Source organism: Phalaenopsis equestris, unplaced genomic scaffold (assembly GCF_001263595.1).
Source record: "Phalaenopsis equestris unplaced genomic scaffold, ASM126359v1 Scaffold001143, whole genome shotgun sequence".
NCBI lineage: Eukaryota > Viridiplantae > Streptophyta > Magnoliopsida > Asparagales > Orchidaceae > Phalaenopsis > Phalaenopsis equestris.
Window position 1 is genome coordinate 95,844 of NW_018165582.1, and position 10,256 is coordinate 106,099.

The 10,256-nt window shown below is 37.4% G+C and overlaps 1 protein-coding gene across 1 annotated transcript; it reads right to left on the bottom strand.

Moving 5' to 3' along the window:
- On the bottom strand, positions 1-9,820 carry LOC110033333 (cellulose synthase A catalytic subunit 2 [UDP-forming]-like; the record flags this gene model as incomplete). The annotated part of the gene is given in 9 exon segments (XM_020737264.1): positions 1-134; positions 1,221-1,417; positions 1,503-1,761; positions 1,854-2,063; positions 2,172-2,297; positions 8,265-8,402; positions 8,551-8,902; positions 8,963-9,229; positions 9,640-9,820. Coding segments are annotated over 9 exon segments (1,766 nt in total), but the record flags the coding sequence as incomplete, so codon positions are not given.
- Positions 9,821-10,256: the final 436 nt, after the last annotated feature.

The window sequence follows — 10,256 nt, forward strand, 5'->3', positions numbered from 1 at the left end:
ATATTCTGAAAGATCTGTCACAGCAGAGCTCTTAAATGCTGTTCTTCTAGGCATGCAGAAAATAGATCGCCAACCATGACAATGCATCTTGAAGCCAGTCAACACGTCCTCCGCGATCGATCCATAAATCCAACCTACCTGCACCAAAAAAAACATGTATACATACATACATACATACATAGATAATAAAGATTGACTAGAAGCTATTAGATGAGCCTCCCGATCAACTTCATGTGCATGAGAATTTCATTCTGCACATGGGCAAGATTCACACACACACACACACACACACACACACCGGGCAAGATTCACACACACACACGCACACGCACACGCACACGCACACGCGGGCGCGCACGCGCACTCACACGCACACGCACAAAATGTTTATTTCACTTTTAAAAAGTGGTAAGTGTTATTTTTTATGTGATATTAAAGATTTAAATGTTGTGCGTGTAAATTGCACTTTTAGGTGTGAGATATGTAAATACATAAGAATTGTGTGCTATGTAAGTAAATGCAACCAAAAAAAAATTAAATAATATAAGCAAGAAGCTGATATTAATCCTCTTTCCAACATGCTTCAGAAAGTGATAGCCTTTTCCTCGAGCAGCTTGTGCATGAAAATGATATCATTATATTTAAAGGTTAAATGCTGTTAGTTTTTTATTAGAACTTGGATTGAAAAGTTCACCGTGAGAAATATGTGGTGCAACCTAAATTATTACAAAAGTTTTAGGGCATCGGAAGCCGCGTGGTATGGACTATCATTTTTTACATACACACACGTAGAGTTTAGTTCGGATAATGATGTAAGAGTCGCAATTTTTCATTTGTTCTTTTCAGTACAGTGAATTTCCTCTTCCTGTATAGGATTTTTCCATAAATCTGACTCTCTTGAGTTGTACGTATGGTTTGTCTTTTTTTAATTACTCTTTCAAATGCAGTTTTAGGCTTTGCTTGGTGCAGTTGTGTCGATATTGTGCTTTTTTGAGTTTTATGAAATAAATCATCATTTTAGCACTTAGAAACACAAGTTGCTCCAGAAGCACACATTCTTATGACCACATAGAAATATATGCAATCATTGACATTTTCTACATAAATCAAAATTGTTTTCTGAAAACTAGGTAAGAGATTGTAGTAAACTTCATCATTTCCTAATTTCAATTTTTATTCTATCTAAATGAGCCGTAAGCCGAAAAATAAGCTCAACATACCTCCTTTCCCCATGCAGTCTTGTCCTCATAACCACAGCTTATAACATGCAATGCTTCCTCCAAAGCTGAAGCAGAACTTACGGCCATTGAAATCCTACCATTTTCTGTTAGTGTGGAAGCTATAAATGCTGGTGATCGGCCAAATTTCTTCTCAAACCCTTCCAAAGGCATTAAGGAAGACTTCTCTAAAACTTCTCCTGCAAAAAAGAAAAAAAAAAGCCCGGTATAACACTTTTCAAGCCATTTAGAACTAAGTCTATAAGTTAGAATCAACAATCAAACCTCCAGCTTCCTCAAGGATTGTCTCAAGTGAATGAACCAGCGCTGATATCTCCCTATTCTGATTCAGAGATTTCTTGTTCCCCTTATTTTTATGCCTTTTCCTACCTAAAAAGCAACATTTTGACTTGCAATTTCGTGTCTTTCTCTCGTTTTTCTCCTTAACCGGAGCATCAATTCCATAAAAAGCTTGCCGTCTGAAAACACATCCAGTGCCTAGAAAGATTGGTCCTTGGATCCCATCAAGAGCTCTCATGTTAATCTGCTCATGATTGAAAGTGCAACATAGCAAATTATCAACATATGATACTACTTTAAATTTTATGGTAAAAATGTAATTAAATAGTTTCATACGTTAAAGAAAACTACACGGTCAGAATATTTGTCGTTTTGATCAGTCCCATCAAATTTGTATGGAAACTGCACAAAGCAAACCTTTCTTCCTGAGGTGGGATCCATCATAAAGCACATGGCTTCTCTTAAAGCTTTACTGTTGTTGATATAGTGTCTGCAATCCAGGTTCAAAATGAAAGGAGCATTTGATAATACTCCTGAAACTCGTATCTGGAATTGGATTTAATTAAATATATTTATAACGAATAACTCAAGTCGGTGTAAGTACTTCTTGCAGAAAACTTAAAGAGAGCAGGGGATGTGGAGAACATATCTCACCAGAGCATTCATGGCACCAGCCTTTCTATGGTGATTAAAACCTGGTCTTTTTTCACGAGATACATAAACTAAACGTGGTAGGTTATCTCCATTTGCGTCAAGCGAATCACCATGACCCAGAAATACCTGCTCAAGCACATGCACTATGCACTTTGAAGAACAAGTTTTGAATGACAAATCAAAATATGATATTAAAGCTATATCATGTAAAAAGTTTAATTTATTAGTAAACTTCCGAGAGAATGGCATTGAATTTAGTAAATATGGATTCTGTTTGATGGCATTAAACTGTTGGACATTATTTAGCTTGGTTAGTATTTAGGTGTTATTCTTATAATATAATTATTCGTCTTTTTTTAAAGTCTCACTCGATATAATCCGTTACTTATATGGCCTCCTTTTAACACCCATCCCCTTCTACATTTATAAGAAACATATAGTGAAGAGTAATAATTAGTTGATTTACGAGTTATTTGTAATCCCTTCACTGAGGTCACGATAATATTTGGTTGAAGCTGCTCTTAGGTTTTTTTGAGGAGTTTTTGCCTTTGCTCTGTGCTAAGAAGCTCCTTCAATTCAACATGCTCTAGAGTGAATGCATGTTTTACAGCAGTGCTTCACTTACATATAATATAAATTTACAAAAAAAAGGAAAAAGAAAAGAAATCATTGCAGTTCTAAGAATTTTATTAACTTCATTATCTTAAAATTTATATCCAAACTAGTCTTCAACCCAATAAAATGACACCTCAAAAATTCGGGAAAAGCACATCTCTATTGATTTGATCAACAGAAATATGAGATAAATAGTTGAGAATCTCTCCAAACATGTATCAACATAAACATCTCTATAGTTGTAAAAAGTGGTGTTTTGTCCTTATTTAAAGTAGTAAAATCCTCTGTAAGTTCGTGGACGTAGGCAATTTGCCGAACCACGTAAATCTGTGTGTTCCGCTATGTTACTGTTTTTTTGTGTGAATTTTCTCGCTCTATTTTTTCACTTCGTCAAAAATCTTTCTCTTATTTTATTTATATATCTACCACAACAATTGATATATAGCGCAACAACTGGTATCAGAGTTTTGTTTCGGATCTGAGGAAGAATGATGACTGCAGATGAAGTCAAGGTTTCAGGAATCGATAAATTTGATAGCACAGATTTTGATTATTGGAGGATGCAAATAAAAGACTACCTCTATGGGAATAAACTTCATCTTCCGTTATTGGGGAAAATACCTAAAAGGATGAATGAGGTTGAATGAAATTTGTTGGATCGACAAGTTCTAAGGATTATTCGATTGACCCTATCGAGGTCCGTTGCACACATCGTCGTCAAAAAAAGAACGACTGCAAATCTCATGACATCCTTATCAGGTATATACGAAAAGTTATTGACAAATAACAAGATGTACTTGATGAAGAAGTTATTCAATTTGAAGATGACAGAAGGTGTTTCTGTTGCTCAACACCTGAATCATTTCAATACTATCACAAATCAATTGTCGTCTGTTGAAATTGATTTTGAAGATGAGATACGTGCGCTGATATCGTTGGCATCATTGTCAAACAGTTAGGAAGCAATGAGGATGACAGTTAACAATTCTGCGGGTAAATCTACACTGAAATATGATGATATTCGTGATTTGATTTTGGCTGAGGAGGTGCGCGGGAAAGATTTTGGCGAGATCTCAGGTACGAGTTTGACACTGAATGTTAATTTCAGAGGGAGATGACAGGACATGAACTCAAATAGAAAGAGATCAAAATCAATGTCTGGTCAGCAGTGGTCAGCAGAAAACCAGTTGGAATTGTGCTAAGGCTGGTCACATAAAGAGGAACTGTAGGAATCTCAAGAATATGAAGAATGATAGTGCAAATGTTGTATCTGAAGAAGTACAAGATGCACTATTATTGACAGTTCATAGTTCTGTTAATGATTGAAGTGAAAAGAAGAGTGAGTCCGGGACACCCATTTCTATTGTTCCAGAGACAAATGATAGAGAACCACAGAGCTATGAGAAAATCTTGTAAGATGAAAGTTCGAGCAAGTAGAAGCTGACAAAACTTTCACCAAAGAAGAAGACATTACACAATAAGTGGGTGTACAGGTGAAAACTAAGCGTGATGGTAGTAAGAGGTACAATGCTAGACTTGTTGAAAAAGTCTTTCAACAGAGACCGAATATTGCCCATACAGTGGGAGTTGTAAGCAAAGACAAGAGTAATCCAATAAATAGCTTGGAGGTGCAAAGCTATGTTGACCCTGCTAATATATTGACTAATGGTATTACTCTTGAGAAACTAGAGTGAAGACATAGGCTATGAGTTGCAGAGGTGGAGGATTCATGTTTGAAGAAAAAGGCGCCGCCGCCAGATGAGGATATCAGTTCGAGGAAGATGACATTGTAGCATGTGTATCGGTCTCTAAGTGAGAGATTTGTTAAACTGGAGCCCGATCCTGCTTCCGCCGATCCCGCCTTCTCGCTCCCGCCTCCGCTTGCTCCCGCGCTCGCGAAGCGAACTTCGCTTCGTCCGATCACGAATAGTCGCAACTCCCTGCTGTTTCGCGAAACGTCGCCTCTCCGTTTCCTGTTCGAGATAAAAGGCATCGCAGCGGCTCTCCTTCGGTTTTCTAAGTCACAATTTTGTGTTCTTCGGGTTTCTTCGGGACAGAGGAAGAGAAATGCAAGCAATAGTTCCTTGCGGTGAAAGAAGAAAGAAAAAGAAGAAGATTATTCTCCCTTGGCTTATTCTTGGTGGCTTGTGGCAGAAGAGAAATTAGTCCAATTCTCTTGTAAGTTTATCTTATTCGGTGTACCTCAGTATAGAGAGAGAAGAACAGAGAAAGAAGAAGAGAGAGCAACAAAGTGAGAGGTTTTCTTGTAAGTCGAGGCGATCGACTGGTGTAAATTCCTCAAGTAGTAAAATCCTCTGTAACTCCGTGGACGTAGGCAATTTGCCGAATCACATAAATCTGTGTGTTCCGCTGTGTTACTATTTTCTGGTGTGAATTTTCTCTTTTTATTTTTTCGCTTCGTTAAAAATCGTTCTTCTATTTTATTTATATATATACCACAACAACTGGTATATAGCGCAACAAATGATACACATAAGTTTGCATGTATATTTATAAGAAAGTTGATGCAATTATTAGAACTAGAGATCTTACTTTAATTGATTCATATTATAAAAAGATAAATACAATTATAAAAGATATCTATTTAGGGCATGCTAAATTAGAGGAAGAGCTTATCCCAACGTAAAATTAAAGAACTTAGGAGCAACTCAAGCCAATATTCCTGTGAGCAAGATTAGATGGTCACAAAGAGCGCATAAGCTAATTAATTATTATTATATTTCTCTTTATTACATGTATTTTACAAATATAAGTGAAAATAGGTATATTAAACCCATGTAGGTAACAAATTCTATCAATTGAACGCTTTCTATTAATAAAGAGAAACAATTTCTTTATAAGAATAACACATGGACAATAATCATGCTATCCAATGGCAAGAAGGTTCTACAATATAAAAAATATATACAAAATGAGGAAAAATAAATGGGAACTAAAAATTATGAGACAAGGCTTGTTAAGGTGTTCCAACAAAAAAATTATGAACTTCTATATCAATATTTTCTCGTGCAATTAAATTAATGATTATTTATGAAATACTAAGCATTATAGCAATATAAGATCCATACTTCGAAAAAAACTGATGTCAGGATAGCTTTCTTCCATGGTTCCTTGGATGAATATGAGAAAATGATACAATTTGAAGGATTTTTTGAACTTAAAGAAAGTTTTATCGATGTTAACTAAAATAGTTACCTCATCAATGGCATTAAAAATTTGATGAAATGATTGAATTCTGTATATGAAATGCTGATCATTGTTGCCATGTTAAAAGAGCCAAAAAGATTGCATAACTTTGTTATTATATGTGAATAATATGTCAAAAGACTAATATTCGAAGGACTAACAATTTTATAAAATATAATTATCAAAGAAATTTAGCATACAGGATCCAGGATAAGCTAAAAAAATTCTTCCCAGCTAACGCCTCCTCTGCTCCAGCACCCACCGCCGACTCCCTCATCCATCAGCGCTAGGTCTCCCTCACCTTCTAGCAAGCGGCAGATCACATCGTCTACCTCATTCGCCCAGATCCCGCTTTTCTCCCTCTCATTTTTGAGGCACAGCCGCTGATTCGCTTCCCCTCGTTCCCATCTCCCTGCTCTCGCTCTTCTCACGCCTCGTACGTCTCCGAAGCCCCGCACAATAATCCCCTGGCCGCAGGCACAGCCGCTGATTCGCTTCCCCCTCGTTCCCATCTCCCTGCTCTCGCTCTTCTAACGCCTCGCACGTCTCCGAAGCCCCGCACAATAATCCCCTGGCCGCTCCTCGGCTCGACCGCTGCCCGGCACACGCCTCCGTTAACCCTTTTCCAACCCGAGAACTCCATAGCAGCCCGCCCCGTTCTTTACCGCTCCCTGCTCCTTCTCAGACGAAAACCCCATTCCTGTCAGCTATTTCCACGCTACGCACTTCTAATTCTCGCTGCCGCAAGCCTCATTCCCTCAGAAGCCTGCACAAACACATTCCGCCCGAACCTCGATCGCAAAGAAGCTCCCTCTTTCTCTTTACCATCCAGTTCGTGAAGCCCCCTCCCGCAGGCTCGTAGACTCGTCGTCAACCTCAGCCTCCAAACTCCCTAGACAACAGTAACCCATCCTCCCCGATCCCATAAACCACCGATTGTCTCCCTCAGCAATCGCATTGTTGAACGGAAGTTAAGGATTGCGGCATTTACAAAAATACTACCAATTTCATATGTATTTTCATATGCAACACCTAAAGTTTTTTTTTTTTTTTGTTATATTTACATCCCCAAAAAATATTACATATCACATTTTTTTTTAATTTAAAAAACAGTAAAGTACATCTTTTTCATGTAAAAGTTTACGTGCTTGTAAAGATCAAAATTTTGCTCTTAAATGCTTTAGTGTTGTTGGCAACGGATTTAGAGCGGGACTTAACCTGAATTTGACCTAAATACTACCGAACGGTCTGTTGGGACAAAATAAAGCAACCGATATCATAAATTTGGATTCCACACATTTCAGTTGTAAAGCTTGAATTCACTAAATCATATAAATCAGTCAATTAACTTTGCAGCAGGATAAAAAATGATGACAAGATTTAAATGATTTAATCTTAAATGCATAGGTATTGAGTGGGATGCAAGTAAATCTTCCTATTTAGTTTTATGATGAATTTAAGCATCTGTTGCTTTGTTGGCCATGCACAAATTAGCTTTCTTGGCCCTCATTTAATAGAACTTACATACCTCACATTCAAGTCTTATCCATTTAAGTATCTCGCATCTAAACCTTCATATATACGAGCAATTATTGCGTGCGGACACCGCATGCATCTCTGCATGCGGTGTCCGATCCTGATCGTAGATCACACTGATCTACGATCAGGATTATTTTCATTTTTTTAAAAAAACAAGAAAAAAAATTTCGGTGGGACCCACCGAAATACATGGGGACCGTAGATCAGGTGATCTACGGTCTGGATCGGTCACCGCACGCACCGATCCGTATGGAATAATTTTTCCATATATACGGGGAGACCTCCCTCCCTATCTTAGAAAAAAAAATTACTGTATAGAAATATAATTAATACTGTTTTTTATGCGATGTGAAAGAATTAGACTCTTAGCCTCTAAAAATGCCAAAAATTTTACATTCGGATTATGGATGCCAAAATGCTTCCGGAGTCCAACGGAGAGGGAAGGTGTCGCGTGGTAAGTGGGCCCCACAAATTTTTTAAATTTTAAAGTAAGAAACACTTGACATGTGGTGCCCCCCACAAATTTTTTAAATTTTAAAGTAAGAAACACTTGACACGTGGTGCCCCACTAGACTTCGGACACATTTTAACGACCAGAGTCCCAATGTAGATATTTCTTTTAAAAATAAAGATTTAAATGTGAGATACATAAATGCATAAGAATTAGTTACTGGTTATGTAATTTTCTCTTTTACTGGTTATGTAATTTTCTCTTGATAAAAATAAAATCACCTGAACCATTCCTGGATGATCCTGCGCATTATTTCCCGGCCAAGGAGCTCCATGCTGCATTGTCCAACCTTCTTCAGGAACTTTGTGAGACGCAGAAATCAACCCATTGATCCGAACCTTAAACTCCTCATATTCTCTCTGAATTTGCAACAACAAGATCAAATTAACACATTTGCCCAAACACTAGAATCATTTTCTGTGAAGAATTGAACAATAACACGAAGCCTTAGAATCAGTAAAACTTCAACAAAATGAAAATCACTTGGAATGTTACAAAAAAAAAAACCTTCATTGCACGTCTCGCCCCAACAAACGCCGGATCTATTTTGCCTTTCAGATAATCCATTTTCTGACTGAAATACCATTCTGGGGCACGAGGTTCAATGTTAAATTTCTTGCAGAATGGAACCCATTTTTTAGCGAACAGTGATGTTTCAGAGAGCGCCTCAAAAGTGAGCATGGCAGCTCCATCATCCGACACATAGCACGAAACTTTATCAGCCGGATAATCAACAGAAAGTATGGACAAAACTGCATTGGCAGCCATGAGAGGATCCTCCTTCTTAGGATCCACTGTGCAGATAAAAACATCTATATCTGCTAATTGAGACTCTTCCTTTCCTTCTTCATTCTCATACCTGCACGCCAGACATGTTAGCCTGTAATTTCGAAAGATCGAATGAATTAAGTTTATTTACCGCAAAGAAAGGCGATCGAGGAAAGTTTCTCGCTCGATCGGATGCCATTTTGGGAGCTGATCCAATATCCATGAAATTGCAAAGCAGAATTCACAAATGACTGATGTGAGCCATAATGCGTAGGCGTTTGTTACTGGATTTAGAAGTCTATAATGGAAGAAGAAGCAGATGGTGATGAGCCTAAGAATTATGACTAATCTATACGGGTTGATCTTCTTTGATGCTATTGGTAGTTTTCTTGAAAGGGGTTGTCTTGCTTCATCCATTCTGCAGAAACAATGAGGTAATTGTTAAAGATTGTTTCTTTTTTTTAATATATAGTTTGGATGACTTCACTTTTGGGATTTTGTGATCTTAGGAATTTGGACGTTATATGTTTTTCATATTTTGATGTTTGTATGGTACAAATTTTATTGGTCCTCTTAATTGGAAGCTTGGCTCATTACTCTGCTCACTCATCATTACCTTTTCCCAACCTCTCCATCATAGAAGAGAAAAATGAATGATAAATGCAGCTAAAAGTAGCTATTATCAAAACTAGTTATGGTTTAAAACCTAAAACTTTATCGATTCAGAAAAAAATATACTTAAGAACATTTTTATGCAATGTCATGCAATAATTTGAAGAATTGGTGTTTTTTTCTGTCCAATTAAGAACCAATGGATTGGAAACTCACATGAGTGCATCAGCTTCACATTCATCAAAATCCAAATTATTTCTTTGAAGAGCACAGTTACCTACTCCTTTTTTTTGCTGCATATTAAGCCTTTTCTTCCAATTTTCTGCATTCTTCCATGCAATGCTTCCATAACCATATAGTGATACGTCTCCGCTTTGGTTCATTGGCCTTGATTTAACTGAAACAAGCAAGTAAGCCTCTGCTTATGAGCACGCATACAGAATAGAGCATGAGAAGAGAGTAAGAACATAGAGAGAGAGAGAGAGAGAGAGAGAGAGGTTCTCTATATTAGATCTTATGATATCTAAAATGAAGTAAAAAGAGAATCCCCTCTAAGGTTTTATCACAACAACAAATTTTACTCCTATATGGATGGGCATACACTGGGATGTTTTTGGCAATCTATAGGCAACTACTCGTCTTCTGGTTGGTTTTTGGCTCGATTGGTTTATCTGTGTTGACTTGGGTCGGCTGACTTAGCTCCATCGGCTTGTCTAAGTTGTCTTAGCTATTTTTCAAAAATGCTATATGACGAGAAGTTTTTGGTCTTTGTGGGATGGTCAAAGATATATATTTGCGGGATTAACACTTTCGTCGTGTCAACCATCCTGTGG